General features: G+C 45.4%; 1 protein-coding gene across 4 annotated transcripts; it reads left to right on the top strand.

Moving 5' to 3' along the window:
* Window positions 1–1,853: 1,853 nt before the first annotated feature.
* On the top strand, window positions 1,854–8,506 carry LOC133886777 (receptor protein-tyrosine kinase CEPR2-like). 4 transcript variants are annotated; one of them, XM_062326607.1, is made up of 4 exons: window positions 1,854–2,499; window positions 4,552–4,601; window positions 5,273–7,884; window positions 7,970–8,506. In XM_062326607.1, exons 3-4 carry the CDS (start codon window positions 5,358–5,360, stop codon window positions 8,347–8,349), a joined length of 2,907 nt encoding a protein of 968 aa, XP_062182591.1. In that variant the 5' UTR covers window positions 1,854–2,499; window positions 4,552–4,601; window positions 5,273–5,357; the 3' UTR covers window positions 8,350–8,506. The 4 variants fall into 4 exon arrangements, with proteins under 4 accessions (XP_062182591.1, XP_062182592.1, XP_062182590.1 ...); XM_062326608.1 differs by having other exon boundaries at window positions 1,854–2,458; XM_062326606.1 differs by lacking the exon at window positions 4,552–4,601 and having other exon boundaries at window positions 1,854–2,458.
* The last annotated feature ends 9,688 nt before the right edge of the window (window positions 8,507–18,194 follow it).

Genomic DNA, 18,194 nt, shown 5'->3' on the forward strand with positions numbered 1-18,194 from the left:
AGCATGTGACATGTGGCGAGTGGTGATAGCCCCTGCATTGGATGAATTGGGTGAATTTTTTTTTGACTTTTTCATATCAGAAAAATATGAAAATCATTCACATGAGACAAGTCATAAATGATAGATCTAGATTATAATCTATCACTTATAATTTTATTGATAACGGATCCTAACAATTATCACTCGTCACTTATATTTTGTTTACCTAGTGATATCACGGCCGCTGCATGCTAGCAGCTGAAAAAGGGATGTATATATGCATGTATGTAGCTAATTATATATGCGTTGCGCGTTGCTCAAGCGCTGCTGCCTGTAGCGATCGTCACGGGAGGCGGCAGCTTGCTCTTGTGGCCGATCGACCTTTGTACGTACGTACTGGACGGATGGACCGCATGCAACCAAATCACGCATAACAATCATGCGACGGTGCTTTCTCATTAAAGAACGCCACGCCGTTTGATTGTACTCCGTGCGAGATTGGTTAAATAAATGTTCTAGAGAACTCGTTCGGCTTCATTGTTGGCACCTAGGTTCATGTTATCGATGAAAACCGGTCCTCCCTGGTTACATACCGGTAGACTTGAAGCATGCTTGGGCAAATTTTGATCTAACTTGAAAATCCTCCTAATTTTTTTTTTGTCAAATTCTCATCCATTAATAAAAAAATGATAAGCGCCGTTTATAAGCCTTATAGGCCGTATCGGCGCCCCTTGATAAAAAATTTCTACTGGTAACAAGAAGAACCCTGATCTGGTCGGCAGTGGAAAGCCATAGATTCGATGGCCGGCCGATATGGCTTTCAGGTGGATTGTGCTTCGATCACTGACGAGACGAATTCGATTCAGAACCTGTATGCACTTTTTTTTTTTTTTTTGGTCAAGCCGACGAGATACTACAACTGTACGCGCAGGGCGGATCGATGCAAAACGCCAGAAGAGGCTGCACGGCACGGGGATGCGAGCTTCGCACGGGATCAGAAAAAAAAAATCAAAGGGGAAAGGTTTCATGAATACGAGGAGAGCACGCACGCACGCACGTCCCAGCACCAACCAGCGGATCATGTGAGCGAGGGAGTAGGCAATGAGAGGAAGGGGATAGCACGCGCTTGCCTCACTGCTGATCTCATTTCCGGGCCTCTTTTCACCGACCTCGACGCCGACCGGCGAAAGCAACAACCGGAACTGATCTCTCACTCATTCGTGTCCTCGGTCGGTCCCAAGTCATCGATCGCATTACCCGTGGCGCAGGGCAGCTCCCGGCGAAACAAATCTGAAGCACTGCTACTGCGGCCACCGTAACGCACTTGTTGCAGGGAAAAGATGTTTTTTTTTTGGCCGAAAACTAAAAGCAAGTGCTCGGGAAATATTCATGTGATCCAAACAGGACCTAAAAGTAGGGCTAATAGATATGAAGCGCATCCTCTTATATCCGCTAGGTTCCTGAATGAATGTTAAGAAATAAAAGTTGCATTCATTGAGAAAAGATACTTTAGCATTATGTTCAGAACAGAGAGTTCTCATGACCAACGGCGAAAGCACTCTGCTGGGCCGACACTGACACTGAGAGACGAAAGCTAGGGGAGCAAATGGGATTAGAGACCTCAGTAGTCCTAGCCGTAAGACGAGAAGATATATTACCACTTCAAACTTTGTCTTATATTAGTGAAGTTTGTGTAGCTCAAACAAACCATAGATTAACCCATTTTTCAATGCTGCCAGGGTGGTCTAAGCCATTGAATCATTGGAAGCAGCAAGACTAGATATCTTAATCGGTCACTTAGGAGGCATGCAGGGCAACTTCTGCAATGCGTTGCACTCCTGGATACATCTAAATAGTCCGAGAAAACTCGTCAATTTCAGTCTTTTTCTGAGATGCGCCGATAGGATATAGCACAAAAGAACGTCAAAAGCCGCCGCAATGCTAAGCTCGGTATATTTCTCTGCCCCTAGCTGCCCACTTTTCAGAGGATCCTGGGTTCTCCCTCCGTTCCGAGCCACCAGGCGCCACCCGACGGAAGCAGGGGGCCGCATGTAATGCCAATTGCCACGGCTGCTGAAGCGCAGCCCCGCAAGCAACAGCCTCTCTCTCTCTAGTTCCATCACCGGCCACCAATTTTATACTGCCTCTTGCCTATCTCCATCGCCACCATGTACGCTGCTCTTCCATCTCGAGAGCACCAGTCGTCGTCCTAGTATTATATCATCGCTGAAGCCTCCGCACCAGAGAGTTAAACGCATAACACAACACCCAGTTATTAAACTCGTCAGTTTACTCCCCGAGAGCCGCCTCCTCTCTCCTCCGAACCACTCTATCTATCTCCCCTTCTCTTTGATCCTCCCTGGCTTGATTGCCTGCTTCATTGGTTGGTGTTCTACTTGCTGCTGTTGTTCGTTGCGTATGCTCATCGCTGATCAAGAAGAACAAGAGGCGATAGAAGCAGAGGAGGTGCTGCTGAAAGGTATCAAGAGGCGATAGAGGCAGAGGAGGTGCTGCTGAAAGGTATCGATCTTAACTGAGCTAATGATACTGTTGCCTTCTCTGTTTTGCATTCATGTCTCTGCATGCTGTTGCCCGTACAATTCGTTCGAAATTAAAAAGGAGTATTTTTTTATTCCATAGATAATAGACTGCCTTGCTACCCAGTCCTTTGAAGAAATACCTATGGACTGTCTGCAGGGCTGCCATCTCTGAACTCTGTTTCAGTTTTACTTGTTTCTTATGAGTTGTATCTATTGAGTGGAAGTTTCCATTCCAATCATTTTTTGCAAACACTAGAGTTGGATGTGGAAGAGGAACAGTAAGTACCTGGGCCTTTCTGCACCCGCATTGCAGTGGTTCTAGGCCTGCACAAGTATATTTCCTTTGTCGGCATGTCGAGTTTTTGTCGGCCATAACTAATGAATCATCAGTTTTTTTTCTAATAATATTTTTTAGATTACCAGGTAAAATGATTGTTTTTTCTGACAAGGGCCAGTAACATGAACTTGAGTGAAATGGTCTGATTGAGTAAATATAGAGGACCATTGAATGAAGATGATTACTAAAATTTCTGCAACTAAGTGTAATATGTGCTATTTTTTCATTTTGAGTAATGTTAACAAAGAAATACCTCAACAGGGATGAACCCTGTTTAGTGCTGTCTGGTTGCATGATACAAAATGATTTGACAACTCTAAATGATTTTGTGACATCTGTGGTTCTAAAAGTCTAATATGTTAGTCCCGGTACCTAGGTGCCTGTTGGAATTATGAATATGCTGCCAAACATATTAAACCAAAGTATATCAGTTCAAAAACTGTTATACGCATAATCTTTTTTAAAAACAATTAAGCAAACAATAAAAATATTGGGTGGGTGCAGTTCTTCGAAAATCTCGACTATTTTACCATATTTTGAGTTAGCATGTTTACGAGGTATTCATGAAAAGATAAACACATATAGTTTTCAATTATTAATGAAAAGGCAAAATTAGGTTGATACTATCATAAAAATACCCATATTAGAAAATATCATCGGCTGTGAGGATGATATATAGGCCCTGGGCCCATATATGATTTTTCAACTTTTGTGATTTTTACTAGGTAAAATACCACCGATCGTATTTTTCAACTTTTGTGATTTTTACGATGCTACTCAGCAAATTACCCCTAATGAAAATGAGTATTTTTTAATTATTTTAGCTTTCTAAGCATATCTACAATTTAACATTCAGTTGACATGATAAGACAGAATCAACTAACAGAAATCAAATATCATATTCCATAAAATTTATTCCAATATCATTTTAAAAACATTGACATACCACCAAAAGTGGTTAATTAGTTGTCACCTTCTGAGCTGCGTTCATGCAGTGCATGATACTCTGAAGAACTAGTCAGTGGAGCTAGAACCGAAGCAAATATCAAAAGCAAAGATAATTATTCATAACCATTATCCTTTAGAATTCGGTCACGGGGCAGAACAAATGAGGTCAAATTCCACATTTTTTGGTTATATATCCACAAGAACTGATACCAAACTAGATCAAATTCCGTCACCAATAAATTTCTCTTTACAGGTTGCTCACAACGTGTCGTTTCTAGATTGCACTAGCTGTCCAGCCAACCACTATCACTAAAATAGTAAGTGGCAAAGTATATTCCCAACGAAATGGCCTTGACCATCTTTGTTTGCCCAGTGTGTGCATTTCATCATCTGATCCCATTACATTTGGCAAGTGTTCTGCCTTTTCGGCGCCGATTTATTTATTATAACTAGATGGAAATAAATTATGTGGTGTGCCAAAGCCATGAGACAATCTAGTGCATTTCTGTTGTTGGTGAAGTGAGGGAAAACAGAGTAGAGGGAGTGGAAGGTGGTAGCTGGCAGGTCATCATCTCTGAACATGGAAACAAAGGAAAGCAACTTTGGGGGTGTCCAAATAACATAGCAGTTATGAGCAGTTTTTGAGGCTGACATTAGCCTAGTCTTATGATCTTGTAAGAGCATTAAAATTCAATCAAGAAAGAACTAAATAAAAGCTTCTGATTTTTGGCTGTTTCTAATGTGTAGGCCGAAACTGAACTGCTGAAAGGAGTTCAGAGTTCAAACAGAGCAGACAAGTGAGTCTTGAAAAAGAAATGAAAAGAAAAGGACAAGTGCATATCAATCCAAACATTGATGTACATAAAGTTTGAAGACGCCTAGACGTATAATAGTTGCAAGTGTCATGTTCTGCACATATAATACTTTGTCTAAAAGGGTTTGAGTTTATTCTTGGCGAATATGGCTCGGAACTTGAGTTGCAATTTCATAGTATGTGTTTTGGAGAAAAAAAATAGTGATTTCATTCGGCTATTCACATGTAAGGTTGCATACTTCGAAATTGAATTTCATTTTTCTCAAATACGTAGGAGAGCTGCGCATCTTTATATTAAGTAGAAGAATGGAGTAGTTTTACAACAGCAGCAGTCCGGTCTAAAGATAAGCTTAGAAAATTAAAGAGCTATTACATGAAAGCAGCAACATATAGAAACAAGCAACAGCGTTAGCTACATGATCGAACCATGTGTGAGACTGTGAGGACGGCCAGGTCCTTGGCCCCGCAACACACCAGCTTGCTGTCTCGTCTTCGATAGAACCACCAACTGATCCGACACACCAACAACATATGGAAATTGAATTTCATCTGAAAAGTTGAATCGAAGTTGCATTTTATGTCACCACAACTGAAATAAATCACCATGATTTCTATGGTCAACTAACTAGATTCATCTTTTTTTTTTCTTTTCAGGTCTTCTGAAGCAAACACCTTCAGGACAGAACTAAACACCCATGTAATCAACTTTTTCAGAGATTTGCCAACACCATTCCTCGCAATGAGAAGGCAAATCCTTGTCTGCCTCCCTCTCATCGTACTCCTCTCCCTCTTCCTGAACTCGAACTGCCAAATTGACCCCCTAACACAAGCCCTCCTCCAATTCAAGGCCAGCCTGAACGACCCTCTGAACCACCTCCAGTCATGGAGGAACGCCACCTCGCCGTGCCGCTTCTTCGGCGTCCGGTGCGACCACAGCTCCGGCACGGTCATCGAGATCTCGCTGTCGAACATGAACCTCTCCGGCGGCATCTCGCCGTCCGTCGCCTCCTTGCACGGCCTGACGCGGCTGGAGCTCGACTCCAACTCGTTGTCAGGGCCTGTGCCGTCTGAGCTGAGCAAGTGCACTCAGCTACGGTTCCTGAATCTGTCCTTCAACAGCCTCACCGGGGAGCTGCCGGACCTGTCGGCGCTGACGGCTCTGGAGGCCCTTGACGTCGCGAACAATGGCTTCACCGGGCGGTTCCCGGCGTGGGTCGGCAACCTGTCCCGCCTTATCACGCTCAGCGTCGGCGTGAACAGCTACGACCAAGGCGAGACGCCGCCGAGCATCGGGAACCTCAAGAACCTCACGTACCTTTACCTGGCGAGCTCCAGCTTGACAGGGGACATACCTGATTCCATCTTCGAGCTCACCGCGCTGGAGACGCTGGACATGTCCATGAACAGTCTGGGCGGCAAGATCCCCGCGACCATCGGCAACCTCCGGAACATTTGGAAGATCGAGCTGTACAAGAACAACCTTACGGGCGAACTTCCGGCGGAGCTCGGGAAGCTGACCGGGTTGCGGGAAATCGACGTGTCCCGGAACCAGCTCAGCGGCGGGATCCCGGTGGCGTTCGCCGCGCTCAAGGGCTTCACGGTGATCCAGCTCTACCATAACAATCTGTCCGGGTCGATCCCGGAAGAGTGGGGCGAGCTGCGGTTTCTGACCAGCTTCTCCATCTACGAGAACCGGTTCTCCGGTGAGTTCCCGGCGAACTTCGGCCGGTTATCTCCGCTAAACAGCATCGACATCTCCGAGAACGGCTTCACTGGTCCATTCCCGAGGTACTTGTGCCACGGCAAGAACCTCCAGTACCTTCTCGCTCTCCAGAACGGCTTCTCCGGCGTGTTCCCGGAGGAGTATTCGGCGTGTAGCAGTCTGCAACGGTTCCGGATCAACAAGAACAGGTTAACCGGCAGCCTCCCGGAGGGGCTATGGGGCCTCCCCGCCGCGATGATCATCGACATATCTGACAACGGATTCACCGGAAGCATGTCGCCGCTGATCGGCGAGGCTCAGAGCCTGAATCAGCTGTGGGTGCAGAACAACCTGCTCGGCGGCACGATACCGTCGGAGATCGGCCGGCTCAGGCAACTGCAGAAGCTCTACTTGTCCAACAACTCGTTCTCGGGATCGATACCCGTGGAGATTGGAAGCTTGTCGCAGTTGACGGCACTGCACCTGGAGGACAACGAATTGAGTGGCGCGTTACCGGGAGATATTGGCGGCTGCATCGGACTCGTCGAGATCGACGTCTCCCGGAACGGGCTGACCGGTCCAATCCCCGCCTCACTGTCGCTGCTATCGTCGCTGAACTCGCTGAATCTGTCCTGCAATGAGCTCACCGGGCCGATCCCGACGAGCCTCCAGGTTCTCAAGCTGAGCTCCATCGACTTCTCTTCGAACCGGCTGACCGGGAACGTGCCGCCGGGGCTACTCGTGATCACCGGCGACGAGGCGTTTTCGAGGAACCCTGGCCTCTGCGTCGACGGCAGGTCCGAGCTAGGCGTGTGCAATGTGGACGGCGGCCAGAGGGAAGGCCTCGCCAGGAAGTCAGTTGTGCTCGTGCCGGTCCTCATCTCGGCGACTCTGCTGCTTGTGGCTGGCATCCTGTTCGTGAGCTACAGAAGCTTCAAGCTCGAGGAGCTCAAGAAGAGGGACCTGGAGCACGGGGACGGGTGCAGCCAGTGGAAGCTGGAGTCGTTCCACCCGCTAGACCTGGACGCCGACGAAATATGCGGCGTCGGGGAGGAGAACCTGATCGGGTCTGGCGGCACGGGGCGCGTGTACCGGCTGGAGCTCAAGGGCCGCGGCGGTTGCGTAGTGGCCGTGAAGCGGCTGTGGAAGGGCAACGCGGCGCAGGTGATGACCGCCGAGATGACCATCTTGGGCAAGGTCCGTCACCGGAACATCCTCAAGCTGCACGCCTGCCTGTCGCGCGGCGAGCTCAACTTCATCATCTACGAGTACATGCCTCGGGGCAACCTGCACCAGGCGCTCCGGCGGGACGCCAAGGGCGGCCGCCCCGAGCTGGACTGGCCGCGGCGGTGCAAGATCGCGCTCGGCGCGGCCAAGGGGCTCATGTACCTCCACCATGACTGCACGCCGGCCATCATCCACCGCGACATCAAGTCCACTAACATCCTGCTCGACGAGGACTACGAGGCCAAGATCGCCGACTTCGGCATCGCCAAGGTCGCCGAGGACTCCTGCGACTCCGAGTTCAGCTGCTTCGCCGGAACCCACGGCTACCTCGCCCCCGGTGAGTCTTAATCCGACGACTTTCACAATGATCTTTAGCGAACACTTCCATGTCACGCTCACTAAGCTGGAGTTCACGTTCTCAGAGCTGGCCTACTCGCTCAAAGTGACGGAGAAGACGGACGTGTACAGCTTCGGCGTGGTGCTGCTGGAGCTGGTCACCGGCCGGAGCCCGATCGACCCACACTTCGGCGAGGGCAGGGACATCGTCTTCTGGCTGTCGAGCAAGCTCTCCTCGGAGAGCCTCGACGACGTCCTGGACCCGCGCGTCGCCACGTCTGTCAGGGAGAGGGAGGACATGCTCAAGGTGCTCAAGATCGCCGTGCTCTGCACCGCGAAGCTGCCGGCGGGACGGCCCACGATGAGGGACGTGGTGAAGATGCTCACGGATGCCGCCGGTGCGGGGCCCTGCAGCCCGCGCGGGCAGCCGCCGGCGAGGAACTGCAGCAACAAGAGCTGCTGCTGAATTTTAGAGCCGGCTCTAACCCTTGCCACCCACAGATCCTCTGCTTCTGCATTGAACTCCTGATGCGATCTTTGCTGTGTATTAGGACCATAGGATCATGTACCTGCAGTTATTGTACTTGAAGTAGCCTGTTTTAAATCTGCCACGTTTTTCCTGACATTTTTCTCATAAGTTAGATATGAGCAGATATTCAGATATTGCTATTTCCGGATATTTAAGCCGTCCGAATTGAGAGCTTTTACGGTACACCCTATTAGGGCATGTTTCCAAAAGGTTTTGCGATCCAAATCGCTGAGCTTTAGTACATGTTTGAACTAAATTCTAAATGGCTAAGAAGATATTTCGATCTTACTACTTAAAGTACTCGTACGTTACAATAGATCTTAAATATAAGGAATAAGTTTATATGACCCTCACATATCAAGGACTGACTACTTAACCGTCTCACCTATGAAACCAGGTATTTTGCCCCTTGAACTATCTAAAACCATCTAAATAACCCACTGTGGTGGTTTTAGAGGTGATTTTGCCTCACAAACGGTGACAGACATCCCTAAAAGATCCCCCTCCTTTTTTTGATTCAATAGGAGACCTTCCCAAGCTTCAAAATTTTAGGATAAATTTTGTGGATACTATAATTCATATGCAACTCATTTTGATTAGTTTGGCCCAAAAAACCTAAGCCAAATTCAAATTTCAAAGTTGCAACCTTTTCTAACTTTCTCTAATTTTTAAGGCTTCAAAATAATTCCTTAAAATCTAAAAAAGTTTACTAATATTCTTCATAAGCTATGGAGTAATTTCTAAAATTATTTCAAGCCTTAGGTTATATAGAAATTTTGTGAGTTCCTTCACAAGGCGTCACTGCTCGTTAAACTTAACAATTTTAAATTTAATTGTAAATGCATTATTTAATTACTCAAAGCTTCAATTATAATGCTAATGATGCTCATGAATGCTTAATAACATATTTAAGAATTTTAGGATGTAACATTACTCAAACCATGGCTTATGAAGATGTCATGTTAAAATTTCATTTGGTGCCTGATGATATGTAACATCCTAAAAATTTTAAACATGTCATTAAACATTCATGAGCATCATAATTGAAGCTTTGACTAATTAACTAATGCATTTACAATTAAATTTAAAATTGTTAAATTTAAGAAGGAGTGATATCTTGTGAAGGAACTCACAAAATTTCTATATAACCTAGGACTAGAAATTTTGATCATCTCTTTCCTCTAGCACAATTTCCAATAGCAAGGACTTCACTTGTTAAAATGTAATAACCAGAATGAGAAGTACTAAGATCTTCGCTAGGATCGATATTGACTTTACAAAAATCCACATGACAGATGAGTCGTCTTTCTGTACCAAGCTCCACGTATAAGTTTTCCACTTAGATTTGTAGAAGTAGGGCAATGATGACCTTTTGGCTTTGGTGAGGATCATACACTCTTGTGCGAAGAGTCATGGAGGAAAGTACAATCACAAGGGAGAAAATTTTACAATAGCAAGGACTTCACTTGTTAAAATGTAATGACAAGGATATGCTAAAACAAGGGGGTAGTTTGATAAAATTCTTACTCTGTCGTTCTAGGTTCTAACCTCCCCGACAAAGTAATAAAATGCTAATAAGCCTCATGGTACATGGGTATATGGCTTGTATATTTTTTTTCTTGTTTACATTTATCCTAATATTGTTTTGAGCTTGGGTGTGTTGACACACGTTGAACATCATATTTCACCCCTGAATACCTGTAAATGAATGGGGCTGAAATAATGTTCTACACATTTTTGTCGCATAAAACGCTAACCTATATTGTAGAAAATACTAAAAACTACAGTCGCAGCCCGAGCTCCTGGGACAGGGCACCGAGCACAGCGAGTAGCTCGTCGAGGATGTGTCCCTTGGCGCCCACCGCCGCTAGGGCTAGTGCGGCGTGGATGGAGAGTGGCGAGAAGATGAGGTTGTTGTTGCCGTTGTCGACAACGGCCAAGGATGAGCCTTGCGACATGAGGTGCTTGAGCAGGCGGCTTGCCAAGGCAGCCTAACCGTCCTAGAAAGCGCACATGACTCCTCCAGTGCCATAGCAAGCTTACTCCATCGGCGAGAAGCGGATGACTAGTCAACGGCAGTGTGTTGACGAGCGGTGACAACAAGACTCGTGATGTATTTATGTGGCCCTATTCCTGACCTAGAAGGATTAAGGAAACAAGGGATATTAGGGATGACAATGGGTCAGGTTAAGTCCGGATAGGGTAAAACCATATCCGATCCGAAACCCACTAGCCTTAGCCCAACCTGAATCCAAAATGGTAAGCAGGAGGAATTTGCAACCCATGTGAGGACCCATCCAAATTGTATTTGAATTAATCAAATTGGACGATGGTTTAATAAGATGAGAGGTAGCACGCATCCATCTCTCGATATGCCACATACTAACCCCATCTCACCACAATAATCGCAACCACTAAATGATTAAACCGAATCCAATCATGGCAATCCCGATATGTGTGTTTTGATAATTCAGAGGAGAGCTATTATCCACACATATCTCTACCAATATGTACATCACAACATCATGATTAAACAAGGATTCAAGTGATTACATGTTGATAAAATAACAAAAGACAAGTATCATCCAGCATAAATATACATAAATCGTAGCGGAATAAACATCTAAAAGAAAACAAAGACCGATGAAGCCATTTGCCCACAAGGCAACCGACCAGGGTTAATAGTAGCATAGTAGCTACTCATGACCACACCGCTCTCGGTGGGGCACAAGTAGTCAGCTTCTAAACTTTTCCTGCAAAACAATCAACAAAGCATAATGAGTATGAACATACTTGCAAGTCTTACTCATATGATTATATATATTTTCAACTTCAAGGATAATGCATTTGGATAAATTAGCAAGAAATAGGTCACAAGGTTAAATTGAATTATACAAAAGACAATTTAACTTACAACTTAAATATGTGAGCACCTACATATCCTAACTCTTGGATTATTCTAACCTAACCATCAGAACATAACCATAACTGACATATGAATATGGTTACCTCAACATAACCATTCATGTGACAACCATTCACGTACCCACCCCGAACCTTTGTTCCCATGCCCGAGCATGCGGAGGCCACCTAGATCTACTCTCAGAGTAATCTTAGGTGCCTCTACAAGCCCTCTCGCTCACATCCCAGGCGCATGAGCCAAATGAACACAAAAACTTAGGTTTTTTGGCTCATCCTTACCCTATTCGGATATGTAATAGTACGGAGAGGTGCTTAAGTTAATAGTGCCAACGAAAGGTGCTTAAACGATGCAAGCGGTCCATAACATCCGGGTTCCTCTCCCGACATACCTCTAGCATCGCCTACATCTCTTCTCATTCTCACCAACTCTTCATCCCAACATCATTATCATCGTGAAAATAATTAAGCCTATAGCTCACAAACGATGGAACGTTCCACCGCTCGGCTTTTACCGGTGACCTATGCATTGCTAAGTATTTTCGTATAAATTTTAAGTTAGACATTAAAATGGTTATCCCCAGGTTACAAGGTTTGGGATCAGTAATAACAAGATAGGGATAAATGTAACAAGATAGGTGCTATCCGATTTCCCAACATCAACTCGCTAAACATGCATATACGACACATTGTAATATATAACAAGTTGACTAACAATTCACTAAAATATAGGAGAAATATGCATTGATGCTTGCCTTAGTGCTCAGCTTCACACTAAGATCAACCACAATTTCACCTCAAGAAAACCCGTCACTCTCCGATTAACTGATTACTAAAAGGAAGAAAGTGCATCGCAATAAGCATGATGGAATGTCATAAAATATGCTTTATGATACATGATCGTGAACAAGATGTAATGCGACATGTCATAAAAATATTTTTTCTAGTTATCACATATCATAAAAAGACTAGCAAAATTGGTTTCACCAATTTTGAACATGTAATGAATTAATGGTGAAGTAATGAAACTTTAAGATGATTAGTTTATCTCAAAAAATAATTAATTATTTCATAATTGTAGATATTTTTAATAGGTAGATGAAATTATTATGAAACCAACAAAATTTGCTTTACAATTTTTGGAGCTATAAATAATTTATTATGAATTTTACAAGTTTCAATAAAATAGTAAATTGCCATAAAATGAGTCTATTTGAGTTGATCACGGTCAGACCGCTATGACCACTATGAGACGCGATCAGACCACTGTGCTCGGCCGGTGGCACTTGGCGAGCTCGCCAGCGACAATTCCGGTGATCCCTTTGGCAAAGGCTGGCACCTAAACGCTCTATGTAACTAGAGAGATATATTTTAGGTAGTTCAAGCGACATGCAAGAGGCCAAAAGCATAGGCCCCATGGATCGACGTATATGGCTAGGTGGAGCTCAGTCCTATGGCTATGGAGAGTGGGGAACTTGAGGGAAAAGAAGGGAAAGGGGTTTGGGAGCTCCATCTTGGTGTGGAGAAACTTTCTAGAGAGTTGGCCGATTCCAGAGAAGCATCAATGTGGATATCAGCTTCAGGGTGTCCCAACCGGCCTAGAGGTGAAAGAAAGGCTTAGGGCTTGCTCCGGCGAGGGAATGATCTCAGGGATGACGTGGGGAACTCGTGAGTGACCTCCTCCTTCAATCTTTGACCTCTGTTGAGCTCGAAGTGGAGGAACGGTGAGGGAGCTCTCCTTGCGCTCTCTCTCAGGTGGGGGAAGAAAATAAACGAGTGAGGGAGTGAGAGGTGGTCGATGGGTCTTAGGGCTGGCAACGGGGCAGGTGGGGTGAGGTCCTCACGAGTTTTACACCCAGCAAGGGTGGGGGTGGGGCTAGATTTTTTCCCGCGGGGGTCACAGGTCGGGTCCCCGATTGCGGGTCGGGTTGAGGGAGGGGGCCAATTTTCGCCCACGGGCACCCGACTCCTGGCCGCCGCCGCCCGCCCGCTTCCCGCCCAACATCGTCCACCTACGCCTACATGCCTCCTAGCCATCGTTGCACGCCCGCCTCCCGGCCGCTATCGCCCACCCGCACCCCGCACTCATCAACGGCCGCCCACCTCCGCCTGCTTTCGCCTGCGCTCGCCCTCCTCCTGGCTGCCCCGTATCCACTGCCGCTCACCTCGTACTCCCGACCACTACCGTGCTAGCGGGTGCCTGTGAGGGTTTTATATGAGGAACCATCCAAATAATATTCTAATTAATCATCAGGAGGATCATTATTTATAATTACAACCTCGATGATTAACAAGAATATCATCCCGGTAGTCCCGGCACGTGTTTTGTGCCCAAGGATCAGAACACATGCCTTCTAACATGTACATCACAACATAGCTTAATAAAGAACGAGTAATAAATATTTATATTACAAGTATTAAACATACAACCGATTTCAATAATTTACAACAAAAGCGAGTTAGGAGGAGACAAAACCCCTCAACTCCTAACCACAAAAGAACTACGCAGCGAAAAGTTAAACTTATAAACAACAAAAGAGAACGACGCCGCATGCCCTTAGGCACCGTCTCAAAAACGCCACCTTCAGAGTAGGATGCACTACTCTTGCCCGCCACCCCGACCAGCAGGCACGAAGTAGCCAAAAATGGTCTCTTCTCCAGCAACCGGAGTACCTGAAAGCGCATGCATGAGTACGAAGGTACTCGCAAGACTTAAACCATATAGAGTACATATACATAGCCCGACTCCAAGGATTATACATTGGTCATTAGCAAGGATGAACCACATGTTAAGTAATACATAAGCACTAAGCATTCTAGACATATGTGTGAGCGACTGAAACTTTACCAAAATATATGAAAATTACCCTGCAACTAACAACTGAACAAAAGTAACTGTAAACAACATTTATATCAATAAGTAACAAAAACCAACATCACCATCTCCCACATACCGATCCACAAACCATACTCGAAACTCTACGACTGATGCAGATGGACAGAAGCATGCTCATGACCGAGAGCGCGGCCGTTCGAACTGTTTATACACCCTGCAGGGGGATACTCCTGGACCCACACGATATGAGGACCATTCGGCTTATGCCACCGGCCAAAGTGCACACAAGGGGGTACTCGTGACAACCTTTCCCAACCAGCCCTAACCATTTGGATCATGCATCGCTCGGCGCGGCGGTACTAGAACTACTCCCGGAGCAAACTAGTACCGCTACAAGCCCGCTCGCTCACATCGTCGATGTCCAAGCCCAAAAAGCCACAGCTATGAAGGTATTCGGCTCGCCTTACCATTAGATCAGCATATGGTGAGTAAGGTAAGTGCTAAAACCAACAACATCGACGATTGGTGCTTAACCGGAGCAAAGCGGTCTACGGTGTCCAATTTTTCTCTACCGACCTACCCAAGAGAACTCCACATCTGGGCAACACAAAACACCATCCTAGTACTGCCCACACCTCATCTCATACTCACCACTCATACAACCGTCTCAACCTCAACAAGTGTATGTAATCATAAGAAGGCCCTATGCTCGCAAACAACGGGATGCACCGTCGTTCGACTTCTACCGAATGACCTAAGCATGGCTAAACATATAAGTCGAACTCATACTTAGACATTGACAATATCTCAAGGCTATAAGAAATATAAATATACAAGTATTCAAGGTAGAAGAATGCAATCGACATAGGTTCTACCCATTGGTACCCGACACTGACTCACTAAACATGCATACATACATAAGCATATTTCATCAATTTTAGACTTATCCAATTACACAAGAGGGATCAATATACCTAGTTGCTTGCCTTGATGCACTGGCTCAAATAGGTGGGGCGCGTCGGAATTGCCCTCGGCCTCCGGGATCTACGGATCGACGTTCTCTAAAAAAGATCAATGCGTGCAATACAATGAGTATGAATGAACTGTAAATATATATCACAATATGCATATAATGGCTGAAAACATTTTTTTTCTAGATAGAACAAGTCATAAGGAAACTAGCAAAATTGGATTCACTTATTTTGGAGTTGTAAACAATTAGTGGCGAATTAAAGAAGCCTTAGCCTAATTAATTGATCTTAGAAATTTAATTAACTATTTCATGGCTACGGATATTTTTAGTGGTTAGAGTATGTTATTATGAAACCAAAAAAATTTGTTTCATAATTTTTGGAGCTACATAGAATTTGCTACAAATTCTACAAGTTTCAGCCAACAGAAAACTATGCTGAAACAGCTGACAGCGGTCAGACCGCAGGCATATGGGCGGTCAGACCGCCAAGAGTCGCGGTCAAATTACCAGAAACGTGGTCAGACCGCTCGCGTACAGAGAAATTTGGCCCCTGGCGGTTTGACCGGCCTGAGCTGGCGGTAAGACCGCTGTATACAGCCGGGGAAACTTGGTGAGCTCGCCGGTGATGATTCTGGCGACCTTTGGGGTGGAGATTTGGACCTAAAGCATCACCTTGACCTCCTCTACCGCATAGGATCACATGCATATGCCGAAATCGACAAAAACTCGACTATTGCTACCAAAACATCAAGAACTCATGAACTTCAACCATAACTCCAAATTCTTGGATTTCGACCAACCAATTCGTGCATCCATACCATGGGATCCTAGGAGACTCACCCAAGATATTTTTCCAAGCTTGAGGACCATTGGTTGAAGAAGGAAACGGAGGAAATACGTTTCGACCCTAAACACCAAAAGACATCAAATCCAGCCCAAAGTCTTCTGGAAAGAGCAAACAAATTGTTGGGATGGGAAGCTTATGAGCTAAGGATCGCGTGAGTACCACATGTATACCTCAAATCCTTCTCTTGAGCTCGGATTTTGGAAGAAATAGAGAGAGGGCTTGAGAGGGAGTGAGAGAGAGGGAGGAGCAGCAGCTCCTGTTGCACGGGTGGGAGTGAGGGCATGGGAGAGAGGGGGTGGGAGCAGGTGGCTGCACGTGAGGGAGAGGGAGGGGTGGTTGGCCCATATTTTAGAGAAAAGGGTCCGTTTTAATTGCGAATTTCATTCTTTTTCCTCCCGAATTTCTTTTCTCTCATCCAATTAACTTTTAACGAAGTGCATTAGTATTCTGAATTACAATTACGCAAAATTAAATATAATGTTTAAAAAGTATGATTATGCTTGATTACGTGATTAAGATTTGGGACGTGACATTTTGGATCCCCGCCGGGTTCGGGGCCGGGGGCATATTTCCACCCGTTAGTCGAATTGGGTCTGGGTTGGGTTTTCTGATTCAGGTTTCAGGTCGGGTGCGTTCTGGCTGCACCCAGCCCTGACCCTACCCGTTGCCAGGCCTAATGGGTCTTAAGTGGCCACTCTGAGCCCTGACAGTCAAACCGAGAGCTAGGCTCACGTGCAGAAAGTTCTTTTTCTTTTTCTCGTTTCTTCCAATTCTTTTTTCTAAATGGTTTTAGACTATCTTAACTATTTCAAAATGATTCTCACTCATAAATATATGGTGGAAACTCACATTGATTAATGACGTAACATTTTCAAAATATTTTTAAACACTTAAAACAAAACCAAAAGTATAAAAATGATGGCATGATGCATGTACATGCTTAATGACTAAGTTAGGGTTTTTATGTGTGACAACCCACGGGTGAAAATTGAAACCTAAGCCCGATCCAACCTAGTTCAGGTACCCGACCCGACGAATCTATGAGCGTAAAATGAAACCCGAATCCAAACCCGTTGAACACAAAACCTATAGGTACCTAAACCCACGGGTCTAATTGCCCAGCAATCGTGAGCTAAAGAATCTTTGTAATGGATTTTCTTTTTTTATTCCTCTAGTTTCTAACTGTAATGCTGACCCCTCTAGTTTCTTTCCTCTAGTGTTCCATGCTCTCTGCACCAAATTCAAAGGTTTGAATTTAGATTTTTTTTTTTTGATGATTCGATTTTTGTATCATTGCTTTCCAATATTTTTACATGCTTCTGGGATTCCCCCCTTTGCCTACCATTTATAAATACAAAAATTCTAAATTATTGTGAAAGGCAATAGTTCAGAGAAATAAATTTAAAATATAATAATTTCGAAACAACTTACGCAACAACTTTTGTGGGAGCATTCGCTCGTTCTTGGGCCGATAGGAAAGCAGACGGACGAAACCATGTGAATCCGTGGCTTGGGCCAACTGGGCTATCACCGAGCTGAATAGGGCCTCAAGAACAGGCCCGTCTCCGTGGAACCTGTCTGCAGCCCCTCCTCCCCTTTCCGCGGCGGATGGCTTCCTGCCTCTTCGGCGCGGCGCCGGCAGCGGCCGCGGCTAGCCCTTTCCGCGCCGTCAGACGCGCGGGTACCCAACGACGACTGGTGCCACTCCGTAATCCAGGTTGGTAACTTCGCCGAGTTCTTTGGTAGTTCTGTTCATTTGAATGTGTCGATGTACTGATGTCGATTTAGGGGTTCGGTTTCAGCTGTAGGTGTGCAAATTTCGGTTTCGCGTATTGCATTTCCAATTAGCTGTTCAGTTCTGGGTAGAAATTTTTATCATCCAAGGAGGTGGTAGGACACACAAGAACTATTTGGACGCTGAGTACTCGGGCTGTATTCCTGCATCAGCTAATTACTCAGACCAATTCTTCCTGCCATTTCATTTAGAAATAAATACTTGTCGTTCATCCCCAAGATCTGTCAGTTTGAGCAATTTTTCGTGCCATTTCATTTAGATTAAGGTGGAATGCGCTCGACGGCAAACATGCTGATTGTGCAGAGGGGGAGGCGCCAATTGCGCTGCATTTCAGCAAATTGTTTGTAGAAAGGAATTTTGTGGCATCATCTTACAGTATCTCTTAGTTAGAGGAGCACGTAGAGATTGAATC

Source organism: Phragmites australis, chromosome 12 (assembly GCF_958298935.1).
Source record: "Phragmites australis chromosome 12, lpPhrAust1.1, whole genome shotgun sequence".
NCBI classification, from domain to species: domain Eukaryota; kingdom Viridiplantae; phylum Streptophyta; class Magnoliopsida; order Poales; family Poaceae; genus Phragmites; species Phragmites australis.

Bases quoted from the DNA above. Each gene is read 5' to 3' on its own strand.
- LOC133886777 (XM_062326607.1), top strand. From the start codon at position 5,358: ATGAGAAGGCAAATCCTTGTCTGCCTCCCTCTCATCGTACTCCTCTCC. The intron at 7,885-7,969 runs GTGAGTCTTAAT...TCACGTTCTCAG, and splicing joins CCACGGCTACCTCGCCCCCG to AGCTGGCCTACTCGCTCAAA.